This window comes from Pseudonaja textilis, chromosome 2, assembly GCF_049901715.1.
Source record: "Pseudonaja textilis isolate UNSWEBS1 chromosome 2, rPseTex1.2, whole genome shotgun sequence".
NCBI classification, from domain to species: domain Eukaryota; kingdom Metazoa; phylum Chordata; class Lepidosauria; order Squamata; family Elapidae; genus Pseudonaja; species Pseudonaja textilis.
Genome location: NC_141991.1, coordinates 141591718 through 141612262, shown reverse-complemented (window position 1 = coordinate 141612262; position 20545 = coordinate 141591718). Strand labels below are relative to the sequence as shown.

General features: G+C 38.6%; 2 protein-coding genes across 2 annotated transcripts in view; one reads left to right on the top strand and one right to left on the bottom strand.

Annotated features, from left to right (window-relative positions):
• The window catches only part of ATP13A1 (ATPase 13A1), a 31897-nt gene extending 17362 nt beyond the window's left edge, over positions 1–14535 (bottom strand). Inside the window, exons 1-13 of the mRNA XM_026713819.2 lie at positions 14165–14535; positions 10426–10515; positions 9584–9774; positions 7766–7838; positions 7305–7460; positions 6586–6655; positions 5880–5986; positions 4257–4386; positions 3835–3890; positions 3107–3233; positions 2486–2623; positions 1524–1644; positions 1170–1327 (exon numbers count right to left, since the gene is read on the bottom strand). Of these exons, the coding sequence (XP_026569604.1) occupies positions 1170–1327; positions 1524–1644; positions 2486–2623; positions 3107–3233; positions 3835–3890; positions 4257–4386; positions 5880–5986; positions 6586–6655; positions 7305–7460; positions 7766–7838; positions 9584–9774; positions 10426–10515; positions 14165–14470 (1723 nt within the window). The 5' untranslated portion in view covers positions 14471–14535. The remainder of the gene's footprint in view (positions 1–1169; positions 1328–1523; positions 1645–2485; positions 2624–3106; positions 3234–3834; positions 3891–4256; positions 4387–5879; positions 5987–6585; positions 6656–7304; positions 7461–7765; positions 7839–9583; positions 9775–10425; positions 10516–14164) is intronic.
• Positions 14536–14819: 284 nt separating this feature from the next.
• Positions 14820–18537, top strand: CHCHD5 (coiled-coil-helix-coiled-coil-helix domain containing 5). The gene is made up of 4 exons (XM_026713826.2): positions 14820–14876; positions 15564–15704; positions 15905–16056; positions 17138–18537. Coding segments are annotated over exons 1-3 (294 nt in total). The 5' UTR covers positions 14820–14874; the 3' UTR covers position 16056; positions 17138–18537.
• Positions 18538–20545: the final 2008 nt, after the last annotated feature.

Below are 20545 nucleotides of genomic sequence, written 5' to 3'. Positions count from 1 at the left end.
CCTTGAGCTAGCCACACTTTTTTTTAGCCCTAGGAAGGAGACAAGGGCAAACCAATTCTGAAAAACATGGCTAAGAAAACTGCAGGCAGTCATTAGGATTCAAAAACGGACTTAAGGGCACATAGCCACCCTCCCTCAAAAAAAAAAAAAAGGCAAATGTGGAGGCATCTAAGGACAACCACATGATCAGCAGGAAATTTAAATCAGTAGGTTTTGCTAGAGTGATATTGCTAGCTCCATTATAATAAGGGAGAAGGGTGTGCAACTGGTGATTTGAATATTCCGCAAGGTGAACTGGTTGTGATAGATGTAACGTTTTGCAATGTACACACCTATATTGGGAAAACCATATAGTTCCATGTGTTGGTTCACTTACATTGCAAAACCCTTTTTTTGCATAAGGAAAGAGATAGAGAAAAGGTTTATTTTTATTTTTTGATAATAAAACTGTGAAATATGTCTAAATCGACTAGGATCAGAATTGCATATCTGATTTGGTTCTCAGCAATAATACATTCCAGGGGAAGGGATCTTGTGGCATAAAATTAAGGGAGAAGTTTTTTAATTTTTATTCATTAAAAACTTGTAAAGGGAAAGTAGGAAAGATATAAAGTTGAGCTCAAAAAGCTCTTACAATAACAGATGTTTGAACAGGCAACTGTACTTTTGTGGGCATCTCTTAAATCTTGAAAAGTTGCTTTCGGGGTTACTTTTAACACAGGACCCATCAAGTACACCATTTAGATAGCAATCATTTCTCCTGCTTGTTTTTCTTGCCAGAGGAAAGCTCACCATGGATAACTCAATGGGATATTATGTTCAACGTCCACCTACTGTGCCTTTCCCAGTTACCATTTATGTGGCCACTGAGTTTACAAAGTGACTCTGTGCTGATAATGTAGGATTAAAATTAATAAATTCCAACAACGAAAATGCAAACAACCCATTTTTTTAAAAAAAAAAAACCAAGTTATTTTGCATGTTTGAGACATAATTCTCTGTATACTGCCCAAATGAAGTCTATTATCATAGAACAGATATGGGCATTTACATTCTTAGTTCCTTGCGACTCAGAAAATCTACCACGTTTCTGTAAAATGCCGGTGGTCTTATAAAAACAGAGAGCAGGAAAAGCTGGTTTAGGGCACCCAGGAGCTAATCCAGCCTACCTTTTGTCAGAGTCCATTCCACAGCAGTTAGCATGGCTTTCTCCAGTGGGTCACCCACCAGTGTCCCATCATCCAGCTGCATCAAGGAATGACATGTGGCAATGACCCGATGAGTCTCAACTGGAATGTCCGACACAGGTGTCACTTCTTTCCCCTCTCTACAATAAGATCAAAAGGCCACAGCCTCAAACAATTGGCTCCCCAACTTAAACACAACTAATTCCTGTGATCCTATCTCTTTATGATCTCTTTAGCATCAGGAAACTACAAAATTACGAAAAGGAAACCGTGGGCAAGTCAAGCAAGAGCAGAAATAAATTCCAAACAACTTGGCTTCCCTCAGCCTGGATTTACCTAAGCCCAGCCACACCTCTCACCACAAGGTTGTCACTGGTGAGTGTGCCAGTTTTATCAAAGCAGCAAATCTGGACCTTGCCCGCAAAGGGGATGCGGAATGGCTCTGTGCAATAAACATCTGCAAGAGACAAAAGACAGGTACAGGTGAGCGTGCAATAATAAAAATCTGACGTTTCTTTACTTTTTATAAATACCCTCTATCCACTCCCCCCTCATTCACATTGTATTTACAAATTTAAAAATAGCTCCGCCCTATGTATCTGAATGAACCCAGGCCACCACATAAGACAAACTGAAAATTATGGCCAGTATGATTTCAATTCCCCAAAAATGAAAGAAGGAATTGAGCAGAGAAGAATGTCAACTCATAAAATATTTTTATGGTCTTTTAAGAGTTGACAACAGAAAGGGAGGGGGGAGCAGTGTGGCAGCTTACAAACCAAAAATGCATTCCATAAATGTTTTCAAAAATAGTAACTAGGTGACCAAAGTTTCTGCCACACAAAATTCTAACTGGAGAGCATGATTGATGACTCTTGGCTATGGATGTGTCCCATTGGAGAATATGAATTATGATACACACAGGGGGTGGGGGAAAAACCTGGGTCGAGGGTGACAATGAATTATGTGTCTCAGAGTCGGCTACACCCAGGCAGTGCCGGACTTTTTAACTCCCAATAAATCCTTTTTGAAGTTTTGGAAGATTGGTTCGAGACTCATTATTTAAATGGAAATACTTGAAAGCTCTTTACAGTTTGCTAATAGTTTTACAAACCACATTTTTTTTACATTTAAGGCTGCAGTATCACAAACCACAATGTCCCAGCCCATCAAGTCAATAAGCAAAAAAATTAGTATAAAAGACGGGTGTTTCCCAGAAACACAAATATCATTGTCTTTAAAACTTTTAACACTTTCAAAGTTTGCATTCTCATTCTCCCATGAGTCTTGGAACTTACATAATTTGGCAAGAGCAATGAGTGAGGTGTTGACGGCTAAGGAAAGCTCAATGGGAAGTTCAGGGGGAACAACCGAGGTTAGTATTAAAGTACATTCCAGAAAGAGCTTGTAACGGTTCCTGCTGGGGTCTTTAGTGCCTTGGAAAGAGAAACAAGAGATACACATTTACATATCATGGCTGCACAATTCACTAAGATGATTAAGTCCCAGAACACATGCTAGGGGGCACAATGAAACAATAAGTACATGAGGGGAAATCAATTATCTTCTGACCTCAATCTACAGACGAGACTATCTACTGAATATCTGCATGATACTGAACCTTTTGAAGAATAAACAACTGAATTTTTTCCCTTGATAATCAATCTTGAAATGTATCAAGAATATTGTTTCTTTTTAAAATTCCTTCTTGCTCTTTAGTACAAGGATGTGCTACAATGCTGTGGAATCCAGCAAAGAACAACCAATCTCTTCCATAAAGCAACCAGATCAATAAGACATCTATCTCTTTAATAATGCAGCCATTCTAATTGAGTATCCCTTTTTGTACCTCATCAACACCCTTGCCATTCCTACTGATGCTATATATTCTCTTCTTTATTACAGAGGCCCAAATTTACCTTCGATCCATACGTAGGCTGCAGCAGCAATGGCAAAGACGAGGAGAAAAAGAATAAAGATGAAAGTTTCCAAATTGTTGGCAGTTACCCGTTTCACCCCGAAGAGGATTGTACGTAAGAGCTTCCCCTAAGACAGAGAGAGGAAGAATAATTAGTCTGCTACTTCAGAGAAATTATTGACAGAATAGAACAAAAAATGTGACTAATATCTAAATTCTCAAAGAAGTGTTCCCCATTTTAGAGTACTGTAGACATATTGAACTGCAACTCACGGAATTGTGGAATTTCCTTCCCTGCAGTATTATGCCCCCACTCAAAAAAAGTCAACGTACTTTGGCTATCAAAACCCTGTCAGCAAATCTAACCACTTAAAACCCTAATGTTTAAAGAAACATTTTATTAAGGTTTAGGAATTTAAAAGGCATCAAATTAAACATAAATAACACAGAATAGTAGAAAGCAGATGGAAGACTTGAAAACTGTTCCGTATTTATTCAGACAATTGGCTTTCTTTAAAATAAAGAGCAATCACACCGTCACAATTTCATCTTTGCTTTGAGTTCTATTTTTAAAGGACTTTGGGTAGTAGAGATACGTGTCTTAGATTTGTAAGTTAATCAGACAGAATCATGAGCTCTGAATTACAAGTTTTGCTCCTTGAGCTGGAGAAATGAACCCCAGGATGAAGACGCATGCCTGCTTTCATGCAAAAGCACAGAGGTTCTTACCTGAGAAGTATTAAAGCCTGTCCTCAGAACATAGGCCACACACCCATTATCAACAGCTGCAAAAGGGAGAAAGGAAAATATTGTATATTTCTATAAAACAGCTCTATAAAGTTTAAATGGGGAATTTGGATAAATACCCCTCAGCAAAGGTGAACACTATGGCAGTTATGCAAAATGAAAAAGGCAGAACTTATAAGTTGAAGAAAAGAGCCTGCTTGGACTAGCTGTATCAGTAAATTCAGTCAATATGTTGCACTACTCTTTCTCAGAATCTGACAAAAGTGATCTGAGAAGCACTATATGAGTACAATATTCTAGAAAAATGTTTTTCTAAGGGAAATTATAATTTATTGACCCCCCGCCCATCTCTTCCCTTGTCCATGCTCCCAATTTTGTTCACGCTAGTTTTGGTAGCTACATACGTTTCAGGCCAGTACTGGCTTTTTGTGGTGGAATATGCTGCACAACTTTTGTTCCCCCGAAAATGACATGCAACCTGGAATCCGCTTGCATATCCAGGACATTATCAGGATCCAAATCCTCAACTGGCTCCTGTAGGAAAAAACAGAAGCGAATAACAATAAGCGAATAACACAAAATTTGCTGAGATAGGCAGAGTTGTAAGCAGCCAATCCTTGCTGAATTCTCTTTATATTTTTGCTTACACAAATCACATATTTTCTAGAATAAAAGAATTATCCTTATTCAAATGACAGTTGGTCCCAGAATCAGGGAGGTTATGATCTAAAGCAAAGCATAATTTTTAAGTTCCATGGGGAAACAGCAATACAAAGAGAGTCTGAACTTTTCTACTTTGATCAGCTTTTATATATAAAAATGAACTTTTTAACTTGCCACCTCCCTAAGAGAGGGGAATTAAACGGTGTACAATTTAATCAATACAACAAAATAATAAAACATTAAAACCGAATAATTTAATATGAAAAATTTAAGAATGTAGAACATTATAAAATTGGAAGAGATGCAAGATGGGGAGACAAAGAATTTTTAATATATGTGGCGGGAGGATGTTCTAATATTTAATATTACTTAATATAAAAGCATTTTTACTGATGTATCAGTTTTGGGTATTTTGTACATTTTTCCTTAATGTATGCCATTCTGTATGAGTATTTAAAAGTAAAGATGAGAAATAACTATTTTAATCTATTTTTCACTTTAATTTCAATTGCAATGAGAAATGAGCAATGAAATGCCAACATATTTTCTCCTATTTATTACAATTGTGCATTACAACCATCCCATTTATCTATCATCCAGCATTCTCAATTATTTCAATTACATTTAGCTAATTAAATGTAATTACATTTAGCAGTTATCCTTGTTTTAATAATTCCTCTGTGTGAAAGAATATAACCTAGTCATTTCCCCACCTTCAACCAATAGGCAACATTGGTTCTTCCAATATCAGAAGGTACTTCTTCATAATCTTCTTCAATACATACTTTACACTTGTGCAAAATCATTGTTTAGTCTCTTTCTTTCTCTCTTCACTTTTACAATGATTCTTGCAGTCTACCTGACTTCATTCTTTCCCCTTTATCCTGACTCCATTTCTAGGTCAAGGAAACAGCTTGTACAGCATGGCATTCTGACAACACTACTTGACCAAATTATAGTCATTGACAGGCAAACTGTCAATCTTGGAGCTGATCTGAGTGAAGCTATCTTGGATGCTTTAGTGTTTCCACACTGGAGCTGAGGGATAGAGAGGGGGGATTTTAAAGAGCTGGTAATCAAAACAGAATACTTCCTCTTGGGAACCAAGGACATCCTCACACCTGGGTAGAGGAAGACGGAGTGATGTCACCAGGCCACCAGACAGTGCCATGATTGGGCCATGTGACTGATTGTTTTGAGAAAGTTACAAACTTTTAATTAGTGAAAACCACAGGAGCCTTCAGAATAGGTTTTCACCAGATACATGCCAATATGAGATATCCAATAAAGCTATTCTTTGAGGAACCTACCCACCTCAGAGTTTTGCTTTCTATAGGTCTATTACTTGGAACCCTGACACAAACCTTCATTTGAGGGACTGACTCTCCGGTCAACATGGCTTCGTCTACAATACACCTTCCTCGTAGCAGCAACATGTCACATGGTACAAGGTTTTCATGGGGAGAGCGGCCTGGAATAAAAAAGTTGAATGCTCAGAAAGGAGTTGGGAGGAAAAAAATGGACTTAGTCAGGATCTAGATTACTCTAAGAATTGTGAAGGTCTTGCAAGCTGTTCTTCCTTCCTCATCTTAGTGGAGCTCAGCCTGTCTAGGCAGCACCAATGAAGGATGATTTTCTCATTGAACAGCAAGAAAAGGTTGTTGGCATATCAATCCTGTTTTGCTAGTATGTTATATGCCTTCCTGAGTCTCTCCAATGAGACCCAAATGTTTTCTGCCTCTTCTATGCTACCTTCTGCAAGTTCACAAGGAAAATTACACAAGGAATGACCGGGGAGTGGGGGGGAAACCTTCAGTACAGTTTTTAACATAAAAGAACATTTTTACTAGCAAGTTCTTCCTCTCAGTAACAATATTAGCCTAAATTCAGCTTACATCAGAACATGTAGCCTCACAGATCTGGACAGACTTCTTTCTGCCCTAATCCTCATTCGATACCTGGCAGTTTTACTGAGATATAGGAGTATCCGAATACAGACAAAAACCAACAACCCTTTGAAATAGAAAAGGGTAGGTAGTTTATTTGCAACAAGTAAGGAACCTCTATTACCGACTGAAACAATGTCCCCTGGAATGATCTCATCACTGGAAATTGGCCGCCACTTCCTGTTTCTGTAAACCTGAAAAATAAAGAGACAGCAAAATAATATTTTTGATCCTCGGGCAGGATTGAAGTGGCTCTGGAGAAGCAATACCCACCCTATGTAACTTTCATGGTATATTTAACCAAAAGAAGTTGTTAATAAAAATAATGTAATGTAAGAGTAGAAAATGGGTGGAATGAATATACACTTTCTTTGTAAATTTAGCCTGTTCCTATATTTATTCAAAATTGAATCATAGTTTTCCCGGAAGAAACCAATACATTTTACAAGGCCAAGAAAAATGGAAAGAGATGCCTTAGAAGCCAGGGAATACTGGAAGGGGAGGAAAATGTACAGATTTGAATGACAAACACAAAAGATATTGATAATTAAGCACCTTTCTATCTTAGCTTCTAAGGTTCTGGCAACTGCTCCTGTCCTATTGAAATCCCCACATATCAACCACTCTGCTTTCCCTGACAGCTCCTCTTTCTAACAAGAACAGCAACTAACTGTTATTCACATCACCCTGAGCGACGGGACCTCCAGTATTCTGAAAGCTAACAGTTCATTAGAATCTCTGCAGATGGGGGGAGGGGGGAGGGCGCTGGAGGGGGAGGAGGAGACAGCAGCACTGGAGCTTTCAAGTTTTACTTGAATCTCATCATCTTTTGCTCTTTCTTACCTGGATCATGTAGGGTTTGTTACCCATTTTTCGGATCTCAGACATGTTCCTCATTTGTTGCTGGACAAGGGATGCTTCAAAAGCTACCAGCATGGAAAGAGTGAAGACGCTATAATACCAGTATTCATCCAGGCACCACAGACCCACACAGAATACCTGTGAAAAACAGAATCAATGGATTTTAGGGATCACACAGTTCAGCAACTTTTGGGAAGCTAGGAGACACAATGAACTGTTTATATAAACACAAACATTAATATTTCCACTTTCTTTGCTGAGGATGTCTGAACAAGTCCATACCAGCCAGCCAATTGCATTAACCAAAAGCCTGCCACTCATAATGATCTGGGAATCAACAGCTTTGAATGACAGCAGCATTTTGCTTACCCCTTTGTCAATTTAAGAAACAGACCAAATAGCAAAAAAGAAAAGAAAGACACTTGATGTTGTGCTTTTGTTACCTGAAAGACGAAGAAAGGAGCTGTTGCTCTCTCTTTGAAGAGTTCCAGGAATTCTGGCACAACCATTTCTGCCCTGTGTGAAAAGCAGAATCCTTGTTCATTTTAGCACTCGCCCTTTCTTGAGCCCACTCAATTTGCAAAACTTTCGGTTCTGCTGCATTTAACCTTCAGTATTCTGGGAGAGATGACAATGTCAAGAGGATCACAGATTCTCTACTTCTGCTTCGGATTCTGAACGTTTCATTTTCTTTATCCATTTCTCACTTGCTTCTCTTTTCACTTTGGCTTCATCAAATGTCCTTCAAAGCTCAGAACTTTAAAACTTCAGGCACTACTTAACCAAGACTGCTACTTAGTTGTCATTGTCAGACCCCCAATTTTTACCATCAGTGGATAATTATCAATATTTAGTGAAATAACTATAATTAAATAATTAGGAAAAACAAGAATTGCCGTTTTAGTTTTCTTGACAGATTCTGAGTTCTTCCTACTGGGTGATGTAATTGCACTACTGATTTGTTCCTGCAGCCCTGGCTAATCTGATACCTTCATATACATTGTGGCTGTAAATCCTGGCATATTCCCAGTCCACATCAACATTCGGCATGCTGGGCAAGAACAAAAACTAATTAATTAATTAATTAATTAATACTTTGAAAGTGCCAAGTTTAGAAAAACTGGGATACAGCTGTGACAACTGAGGGGTTTTGGTTTTTTTTTGTTTTGCTTAGCCTTTAAGATGAGAAAATTATAAAGTGGCAATAAAGGGATAAATTGTGTCTACAGTTGGCTAAGGAAAGCAGATCTATACCCTTTGAGAAAGCTAATATTTTTTTTAATTACAAAGGCATGGCTGAACACAGTGGGTCTTTAAGTGGGATAAAACAGCTTGTAATAAGGGGATGGATGAACGAAGTGAAGAGCTTTCTTCCACAAATTCCTCCAGACATACAGGATGGAAAGATGAGTTATTTGGAATGTTGAAAGGCAGGAAAATGAATAAAAATGGGCTCAGGATTTATGCAACCTCATACTGGAATGGGACAACTTGCTTTGGCCAACTCGCCATGGCCAATTCAGTGTGGCCAACTCGCCACAGCCAACTCACCGCGGGACAACTCACCATGGCCAACTTGCTGCAGGACAATTCAACAGTCCAATTTAATTATTTAAAATAATTTAAAAACATTTTAATTTTTGTCATGCACATTTCATTTTATCCTTCCTTTGGCATCCTTTCTTAAAGGATTCTTTTCCACTATTTCTTCAATATTAATATAACTTTTGTCCCGTGGCGAATTGGCTATCGTGAGTTGTTCCGTAATGAGTTGGCCAAAGCAAGTTGAGCACAACAAGTTGGCCGTGGAGAGTTGTCGTAGACCCACCTCATGCAATGGAAATAAGATTGGAATAAAAGTGATCTTGGCAAGATAGAGAGCAATTACTCTCATGGCTGCTGAATATCTACATTCAGCTTAGTTAATTTACAAATGATAGAACTGTAAGTCAGTGTTAGGGGAAAATGTTTGGCAGATATATACTTTAATGTAGATAGATGGAAATGTGGAAAGGCAACACATCAGCTTAATGAAGAAGTGCGGTAAGGAGCAATAAAATATTTCATTTATTTTTTGCTATTGTGAATTATTAACTAGAAACTTCTCTTCCATATGGCAATCAATGCTAGGTAATAAATCACCAACACGCTGTCAATATCTATACACTAATTAAGTTGAATAGTCAGTAGTCAAGAGCTTAGATATTCCTGTCTTACGAGGTTTATGATAAATGCTACAGATAAATATTTGTCCCACTTACTTGTTGGTGCCGTATTTTTTTTCTGCTGCTTTGATTTCTTTATCTTCCTGGTAACCACGAGCATTCTGATAATACTGCATTGGGTGTTCCACAGGAAATGCCACAGGAAGGAATTTTTTGCTTTCACTTAGCTCACAAAAGTATTTGATTTTTTGAAATTCAAAGGAAAGAACCTCCTCTCCATCTTCTCCCTAGAAAGGACACACAAATTAACGTTCTGTGCACATGGAGCCGGTTTGGAGATTTCTGCCATTGTGATACACTATGAGGAAGCTGCTCACTGGTCTCCCTGCTACGACAGGCCAAGGCAAACATAAACATTACAGCAAGGGATACAACCCAGCAGACAACCCAGCTTTTAAAAGAATAAAGCTGCTAGTCACAAATAGATTTAATGTTTGTAAAAGCAAATGCTTGTATCTGTTGGCAAAAGAATATCACTGGAAAAGTGGGGAGATACATTTTCACATCTTTCGCACTTAGAACTCATGGTACCGCCCGAATATTGTTCCAGTAGTATGGTAGGTACTGCAATTGTGATCTGTTGAGGCAAGTGTTACAGATGGGAAGGAATCTTAAAGGAAAGTAGGATAGTGAGGTATTCCTTCCCTTAAATTAGAAATCCTTTGATGGTTGAAATAAGCTTTTTTTGTGAAGAGAATTCAGGATCCAAGCCATTAAGTACACATACCTATCTTACTTGAGATCAGATCCACATTTTGATATCTTTTTTTTTCTGCACAAAGTATTGTCAAAATCTGCAGTCAAATGGCAGTGAGATATAAGAAATTGATGAGAAAAAGAAACTGTTCTCAATTTAACACCATTATTTAATTTCTCACCTGATCTCGGTGGAGTGATACCAGTTCTGCGGAGCCATTATTCGGAGTTGGCACAACTTTGGCCAAGGTGGCTTTCCTTGGATTGCGCACCTGAAAGACAAATAGTCTGAACAATCAGTCTTGAGAACTTGGATCAAATCAAGCAATATTTAGTATTTTCTCCACAAGAGAGAGGAAACAGCTGCACTTGGGGTAAAGCTACATTTGTATTAATTGTACTGGTTTTATCTAAACTTGAAATAGGTTGGTTGCAATTAGTGTGTCTGAATAATGCAATATTCAGTTTAAATGTGAATCATAAATTGGTATCAAATCATGTTTAACACACCCAAAATTCAGTTAATACAAGGCTAGCACACATGCAGTTGCACTTTGAAGTTTTAGACACTGTTAATCTTTGTGTGTGCAAAATAGAAAAAGATGCTGTCGGAAGAAAGTACATGACTAGAAAGAGGCTCATTACAGTAAAGCAAAAATTTGATGCAGCTAAGTGAAATGAATGTGATCATAGCAATGCTAAAATAAGATAAATCCTGGAGAATTTTTTTTAAAAAATTTTGCTTTCTATTATGACTTTGCAATTTTGTTAACCATAAATTTAAAGCAGATTCTTTTCACTGTAATATTTCATTAATATACATATACAAATTGCATTGTTTGTATACGTATATACAAAATTTTTCACTGACTATTTCCACTGAGCTGTAATGAATTACCATACCAGTTACCTTAGAAGTTTCACTCTGTATAGTAGAAATTTAAATAATGCATTCTTTTTGTAGGATTCATTAATCATGCCACTTGCAAAGAAGTCCTGTAGTTTCCCTCCTTTGTTCATCAAAGATAGCATCCCCTGGGCCGTGATGGCAAACCTACGCCACGCGTGCCAGCGCTCCCACAGTGTGTGTCAGAGAGCTGCTCTTCCAGTTTTCAGTATACACACACGCATATTCCCATTTCAGCACTCAGTGCCGAAAAGGTTCGCCACCACTGCCCTGGGCTAAGTGAGTAGCATCAGGGAGAAACTGTTTCTACAGTTGTGTCTCATTTCTGAACCGCTTTCCTCAAAAGAGGTCCATCAGGCATTAAACAAATGAGCTTCAAGTATTACCCCATGACTTTATTGCATGCACTGTCTGATTAAAAAAAAAAAAAGTCTTAATTTTTGCTTCGACTGATTTTGCTTGGGGGTTTGAAGAATTTCTTGGCTTAATATTTTGTATTATAACTAATGGAAGACTGCAATTTACCTTTGACATTTCTAGAATAATCAGACACAGAACATATTAATACTTAAAATGAATGAACCATGGCAATGTATCAATTCTAGAAAGCAACTGTGCAAAGCAATATGTAGATGCTTGTTACAGTTTAGTGAAGGCTTCTTCCATTAGGCCTGCAAATAATAAGAACTGTGCACAATGACCTGTCTGGAATGCTTAGAAGTCTTCTAAACAATGCAGGAGGTTACCGGTGAGAAAATAATTGAGGAACACCACCAAATGACAATAAGAGGCAGAAAGCTACAGCTTCATAATCTTTCTTTGAATCAACCTATCCTAAGATCATAGTCACTGTTAGCTACATTCTATTATGGTACATGCTTTGTTAAAAGCAAACACTCCTTTCATCTAGTTACTAAATTCAGATTATGATTCCAGTTGCTCTGTTGTTCTACTGCTGAAATCTAACAATTCATTTTAACCAATATTGGCCGTTCCAATAAATACTACTTTTCCAGTCATAGGCAGATTTTGCTCTGTGACTTTGAAACTAGGACTTTTGGGAAAACAAACTGAATATATACCCGTAAATTATAGCCTTTTCATATTCTCTTTTAAAGACAGCAAGTAAATACATGATTCCTGTTAAAGAGGCAGATATAATTAAATTATCATGAGTACCAAAGTAGAACATCCTATGATCTGACATTATCTAATCTTTACCAGAAATTAGATATATCTTTACCAGAAGAACAACCAGCATCCTATCTTGTACAATTTTTTTCTCCAACCACTACTGCAATGAAGCTTTAACACAGCAAAATCACAAGCAGCATTTATATTTATATTAATTTTCCAAAAAAAGAGAAACTAGAAATCTACTTTTAAGTCTCTTTGTCACTGTGATAGTTTGATCAGTTATTATGTAATTTCCAAACTGGATATATGCTGATACTGATGGGCTCTGGAAAACTCAATTTTCTTCCAGAGAAAAATATGTCTTCCATGAATGGAAATTTGGGGAATACTCAATTGTTCATGAAAGATAAATATTGTAGAGAATTTTAAAAAGGAATAGAGGTGAGAAATTGTCATTCAATAGGTAATCAAATTCAACCAAGAAAATGTCTGATGTGCTCAGATACATTTTCCCTTTTGTTTTGCATAGAGGTGCAAAACTTTAATAGAATCACTACTTGTTTCCTTTTATAAGCAAGCACTCACATTTGGAAATCAAGAAACCACAGCTTCTCAAAATAATGTACTGGGGGGGTGGAGTGGATCTCAAGCCTATTTTCCTTGGAGGAAGCCACTAGTTAACAAAAATATTAAAAATATGTTAAATAAAACTATCTTGACTAAAACTAAAAATTCTTTTAAAAAATGCAACCATTAAAAAAAGCTTCATTTTTTTAAAAAAGGGCAATCCAAAATATCCCATCCATATCAATGAGTTTAAACAAAAGAATCTCAAGCAGATTTACTTCCAATGCAATTACATTCATTAAAATTCAAAGGACCACTACCTATTGCATTCTGTTACATTCCTAGACTCCAAAATAAGCAATCTATGTATGTAGAATAAACTGCCTTTACATGCAAAAAGAAGGCTATTCACTGTAACTTGAACACATAAAAATTACAGTCAGGACATTAAACAAGAGTAAGCATAACAAAAGCAATGCCTCAGCAAGTGTGTCGTATTTGTTTTCATAACAAAACCTCAAGTAGCAGCACAACACAGAAGCAAAATCCCAGTGTCTCCATGAGGCTTTACAGCTGTTCTCACCTTTCAGTCTCAACAGCATTTGGATTTAAGACTCCTGGTACCTTTGCACTGCCCATCAGGAGAGAAGTGCAAAGTTTGACCATCTTATCAATGAGTCCAGAGCCCCCGTGCAAGGAATCTCTCTAGACCTCTTCAAGAAAGTACAGATAGTCCTCAACTGACAACTACAATTGAGCCCAAAATTTGTTCAGTGAAAAATTTGTTTAGTGAATTTGTCCCATTTTACCACTTTTCTCACCTTATTTTATTAAGTGGATCCCTGCAGTTTTAAATTAGTAACATGGTCATTAAATGAATCTGGGTTCTCCGTTGACTTTGCTTGTCGGAAGGTTGCAAAGCAACTCCTGAACACAGCAATGGTCATAAATACGAGTTCAGTTGTCAAGCATCTGAATGGAAAGCACCTGTGACCACGGGGATGCTGCAATGGTCATCAGTGTGAAAAACGGTCATAAGTCACTGTTTGCGGTGCCGTTGTAACTTCGGTCACTAAATGAACTGTTGTAAGTCGAGGACCACCTGTAAAGCCTGTGAAAAGCTTCAGGGTGCGTGTGGGGGTGGGAGACTGCTTCTCCCCACTTCCCCTGATCTGATCTCAGAAGCCCCAGGCAGAGAAAGCCATGCCAATGTCTGCGCAAAGGCGATACCCCCGCCCACCGCCATTCCGTGCCCCTCTCCCGCGTGGTCTTTGGGTCCCCCGCTCCCCCCCCCCAGGCGCGGGACTGACCCAACAGCAGTAGAGCAAGCAGTGGACGTTGACGCTCCACAGGCCGGCTAAAGCCGTGAGAAGGTGGACGACCCCAATGGCGGCGAGGAAAAGAAGCGCAGCTTCAGGGGTCTCGGTGCCGGCGGCTGACCCCCAAGCCCAGGCGAAGGCGCTCGCCCCCCAAACCCACAGCCAGAGCGGGTACAGGACGCAGAAGGGCAACACCGTCCCCCATAACAGACGCGACCGCCTCCGATATGGAATCACGTCCTGCACCAACTCGTCTCCCGGTCCCGGCCCGGGACCGGCCTCCGCTGTTGCCACCATCCTTCTTCCGGGAACCTCCGCCGCCACCGGCTCGCTTCGGTCTCGCTTCCTTCCACTTCCGGGGTAGGCGCCAATGAAGCGCGTTGAGCGAGCATACTCCCGGCCTGGGCGTTAAAAGTGCGCATGCGTCGCGCCTTCGCAAAGCCGGTGGAGCCAACGCTCCAACCTCACGCCCCTTTTTGAATGAGCTATACACGTGGCTCTCCGCGAAGCAACCGCGTCGTTCCAAACTGCGCGTGCGCGAAACCCGTGAGGCGTTCTCTCGTGTCCTGGTGACTGGGTTTTAAGCTCCGCCCCGCCGCGGCTCGTTTGAACATGCGCAGAAGAGGCCCGGTGGTGGAGAGGGAGCATGCGTGTTGGGGACAAGGAGGAAGCCAGTGTGGCTTTGCGGAGTCGAGTGCGGCATGTGAGTGTGTTTTCTCTGCACCAAAGCTCTTTTTCTGATCTAAGGGGAAACTCCGTTTTTCTTTTTTCCTTGGTCCTTAACTTGCATCTGCAGAGCTTTCAATCCATAATACTTACCGTCAGGATCACTGTACATAAATGTACACATAACCCAGTGACTTGTTGCCTGCAGACCTGATCGGATTGCGAAACCAGGAGAGCGGCAGATGGCGACATTTTAGCAGTGGGTTTCCAGTACTTGCTACTTAATACCTGATGATACAGTGTCATCACAAGTAGCAGCCATGCTTGGTCTCCGTTTAAACCTGTCTCAGTTGGTGACCTTGACAACCCATGGTAGTAAATGGTGGGCGATGATGTAGGAAAACTTACGCAATAATACATACATTATCTTTAAAACTCTGCAAGTTACAAGGCTGTGTAATATAGCTCGAGTGAGAAAGAGAGAGAGAGAGAGAACTAAGTTTTGAAGTCCCAACGGAGGGGAAACCAATTATGTTCTGGCAAGTTTTTGGTGAGTGGGCTAGCTACTGAATAGTGTTTAAATCAGAAGTGGCCACTTCCATGTGTTTTTCATAATGCTGTAAAACTTTATAAAACATTTTTTCATTTCTTTTTGTCGTTATGTGGTGGAAAGGCAGAGTGTACATTCAGCTTTTTTTTTTAACTTGCCTCTCTCTCTCAACAGGCAGGCAGCTCTGGAAATAACCTTGCGGTACTGCCACAAAGAAACCGAGCAATATGGCCGGTGTGTGGCTGCTAACCCTTCTTCCTGGCAGCTGGACTGTCACCAACTCAAACTTGACATGGCCAAATGTACATCATCCCAGTAAGTTCCCTTGGGCTGTGGAGTGCTGTTTTGCCTTGGTGGGGAAATTGGCTTTGATTAATTGAGGAATGTTTGCTCCATTACCTGCCTGTAGACTTCATATCATTTCTGTGTGTAACCACTGCAACTTGCCAAGTTCCTGCACTGTTCTTTGTCCATTTTTTTTTCTTATTTATAAATCTGTGGGAGTTTTATTGTAGCCCAATTGTTCAGAAGATTCGCCGAGATTGTGCTGAACCATTTATTGCATTTGAGGAGTGCCTTAAGACAAATCAGAGTTCTTCAATCAAATGTTCTGAACACCTCCAAAAATTTCTCCTCTGTGCTGACCAGGTGAAACTGAATACGTAAGGTTGGTGCCCCTAAATGTTTGCATTAGTCATTGGTATATGTGTGTATGCATAAATAAAATAATATAAAGCTAGAATTAACTTATTGCATGTCTTGCCCACATTGTAGCAGCCAATTGACATGATGTGAGAAAAGCTGAAAGAATTGACATAAATGTCACACAAGCAGTAACAATATCTTATCCCTCTACAAGGGATACAGGAGTCAAAAATATAATTGAACAATCATTCTCTTGCCCCAAGACCAAATTGTATCATTGTGAAACTTGAGAGGTGGTGGTTGGACCAAAAAGACGAGACATTCTGCATATCACATGGGGGCATTTTTGCTGCATTGAATTTCTTATAATGGGTGGAAAATAGTAGCTGATGAACTTCATTACATTCACCAACTGGGATTGATGAAATCATGCATTGCACTCTTTAGATTGATTGATTGATGATTATGTGCTCTCGGGTTGTTTTTGACTCCTAGTGACCACAATGATAGTTTTTTTCCTGTGATGATCTACCCCTAACCTGTTTCTTGAAATCTCCCAATGAAGCAGCCATTGCTACTGTAATTGAGTCCATCCACCCTTCTGGTGCTCATTCTCTTCTCTTTCCTCCCACCTTTCCCAGTTTTTTTCACATCACCAATGTGTCTGAAGTAAAATACCCCCTAGAACAGGGCTGTCAAACTTGTGGCCATTGGGCAGGATGCATCACACGCTGGCCATGCCCAGTTTAGCAAAGGGAAAAGTCACGATATGTCACATGATGACACAAGTTTGACACCCCTGCCCTAGAAGATAATTAGTGAACTGACTTAGGTCACCTAATTGAACAGTGAAGTTATACTTGGTGTACTCTTAATTTAGAAAACAGTACTTTACTCACAAATAGGCAATGAGCTGTTGACAAATCAGTTTGCAAAATGACTAAAAGACTATGACAATTCTTTGCTCGTTTATCTTGCATTTGGGAAATTTGGATCCTGGGTGGTATAACTTACTAATGGATTTTAGAAGGATAATATTTCATTTTGTGTGTCTTTTCTCTTCCCGCTTTTTTCACAATCCAGTCTTTTGATTTCTTCAGCAGAAACCTTGCTATTCCTTGAAGTGGCATTAAGACTAAAAAAATTGACCAACAATGGCACCAGCTTCTCATCGATCATGAAGATATCTTTTCCAGCCCTCACCATCATTCATTTATCTGCAGCCATCCAAGATATCTCAACTTGGCCCATTGAAATGGAATCCCAACTTAGGTATCTGAAGTAGATGTTTTATTATGCCTGGAACTTTTGCAGGCACCATACAGTAAACTGCAAAGACCCCGAATCATCTTTTCTGACCCAGTTTGGCAGACAGAATTGCAACGTTCTATGGCTTAAAGCAGAGTGATCCAGGCAGATTAATGACCAGAAGAAAAAAGGAATCTAATTTGCCCTGGAACTTCTCTGAAAGTATTTTAATCTTCTCTCATGGACTGGAAGACTTGCTTCAGGGTATTCTGTATCTGTCCAGCTAATGGGAAGCACCTAGCCAACTTTGACCTGAAAAATCTAAAACAAGGTCAGACTTAATTTCTTAGATGGACAGTCATCATAGACTACCATAGTTTTATACAGATTGAGAAGCCAAAAAGAAGTCTGCAAAGAAGATACAGATACATTTTTTTGTATTGTTACCAAGAAAAATACATGTTCATGCCACTCAGTCACTAGGATACAAACTTGATTCAGAGGACACATGAATACATTAATTTTATTCTATTTGTAGTCAGTAGAGGGCACTCTGTAAACATTAGAACAATCTTGATTCTTTGCTTTATGGCTGTGTTGTAAAAGGTGACAAGAAAAAGGACATCAAATGCAACATTACACTAATGAAGTTCAACAGTTATCCGTCTTAAATATGCTTCTGACTGGATTTATATTCATAACTTCGAATAAATTCGAGTGATGTTTGTAATATGTCACATGTTGCGTTGCTTATATCATTTAGCCAATGGGACACGAGTTTTAGGAAAAATTAGATAGCATTCTTGAAATGATGGGGCAGGTGAAATTATTTGTAAGGAGGTATGAATAAATATGAAAGAATGAGAAAATCAAATGAAGAGCTAATATTGAATGGCCATGGCGATTATTTGATGAGTGCCCTCTTAGGAAAAAAAAAGATTTAAGCATGTCAATCCATACATAGGCATGGAAAAGTGACTAAAGCTAAAAGTATGATTGATTTGATTGTTTATGATGGCAGATTGAAATAATTATTGAATAATATAGAGGAACTGAGACATTCTGAATGTGAGATACACCATTATCTGGTAGAATCAAAAATAGATCATAGAAAATGGATAAGGAAGGGAGGGAAAGAAGCAAGAGTAAAAGTAAAACAACCGAGGGAAGAGATATTACAGTTGCAGAGAAATGTAGAGCTATATTAATAAAGAGTATAGAAATGGATGTATGATGGAATGAAGTTTTGGAAAAAGATGGATGAGGAAAAAATTCAAGAGGGAGAAAAGTTAAGGATGAAGGGAAGAATGTGATCAGAGAGGCTAATGATGCGTTATGATTAGGTGAGGGAGGAAAATGCAGATTTTGATTAAAAAAAAAACATAATAATTGGAAGTAGATTGGGAAGATAAAACAAGGAGCAAAGTGAGTGGAATTTAGAATTAAGTGCTGAAATGAAACTGAAGTTAGGAAATGCAAGAAATATTTTAGACATTTGTAGAAGAAAGATGGTGATTTGTTGAAGAGTAAAATTGAAATGAATGCTATATTGGTATCCGAAGCTTGATGGAAGGAAGATGACACTGTAAAATGTTGGAAAATAGAAAAGCCGCAGATCAGTAGTGACAGCCTAACTGCAGAAATATTAAAATTGTCAATGTGATTTGATTATGGAGTGACTGTGCAACTTGTTTAATGTATGTATGAAGTCTATCCATGCCTGTTAATTGTAGGGATGTTAATTTTGTTACCTTGTAAAAGGGAAAAGGTACCATGTGTGAATGTAACATTCCTGTGAAATTAATTTGATAAGGGTTCCTGGAAGATACTCGGTAGAACTCAGATCAAAAGAATACAAGTGGTAATAATATTATATAATAATATATATATATATATATATATATATATATATATATATTATATAATAATATATAATATATAATAATATACGGGCAATGTGTTAAAATGAAACTGGCAAAGAAGTTGTGCTTTTGTTGATTTAGAGAAGGCAGAGGATGAAAGGGGTGGGCTTGAATGTTCTTTCTGCCCTTGGAATTTGCTGAATGCAGAACGTAGAAAGAACATTCAAGCCCATCCCCTTCATCCTATGCTTTCTCTAAATCAACAAATGCACAATAAACCTTTGCCAGTTTCATATTAGTACACTGCCCATATAAAATCAGTACAGGTAGTCTTCAACTTACAACAGTTCATTTCGTGACTGTTTGAAGTTACAACAGCACTGAACAAATGTGACATGATCATTTTTCACATTTATGATCTGCAGAACCCCCACAGTCACATGATCAAAACTCATACTAGGCAACTGACTCATATTTATGATGGTTACAGTGTCAACGTGACCCTTTTTTGCAACCTTCTGACAAGCAAAGTCAACGGGGAGGCCAGATTCACTTAACAATCATGTTAATACTTTAAGACCTGCAGTGATCCACTTAACAACTGTGGTTAAAAAAAAAGGTCGTAAAATGGGGTAAAACTCACTCAACAAATGTCTCACTTAGCAACAGAAATTTTGGGCTCAACTGTGGTCGTAAGTGGAGGAGTACATGCATGTGATGGAAGAAAAAGCATGGATGAAAATAGAATGCTTGGTGAATGGTTAGCAGAGAATATGACAAATATGGATATTCCCTTATTTGCTTGCTCTGTTCATGGGTAAATGTATAAAAAATGTGACTTTAGAAGTTAGTTGGGGTGGTCAGCGTACATGTAGATTTTTAAGTAGCTGATGCTAAGTTATTGGCCAAGGGTAGAATGTAGCCAATTGTAGGATGCAATAAGGACTATGGAGCTGAACATTAATTATCAATGTCAGCCTCACTAAAGACCAGGAAATTAAATTCACAGGAAGATTAAAACTATATTCCTTCAGCTTGGCTGACTAACAGAGTCTTGAAAACCTGAGTGTGCTGTATTTCCTCTATCGTCTTATATTTCTTATACTATGAATTAGGGATGCACCTGCCTGAGCCGCTTCCAAATATATTATCTCATTTCTCAGGACTTAAAAGATGTTTCAGCCCTTTTGCCTAGGTAAGACTTCTTGTATATTTCCTCAAGGTAATCTCGCTTACCAATAATCAGGATCAAATTGCAAAAGAAAGACGGGGTAAGAATATATAGGTGAAAAGAAGGGAGAAAACACCAGACATTTGTGGTTGGATTGAATTAATGAATTTTCCCCAAAAGAGTGAAGTTTTAAGAAATATGAGGCACTGTGAAAGCGAGGATAATTTACA

Bases quoted from the DNA above. Each gene is read 5' to 3' on its own strand.
- CHCHD5 (XM_026713826.2), top strand. The intron at 15,705-15,904 runs GTAAGTTCCCTT...GTTTTATTGTAG, and splicing joins GCCAAATGTACATCATCCCA to CCCAATTGTTCAGAAGATTC.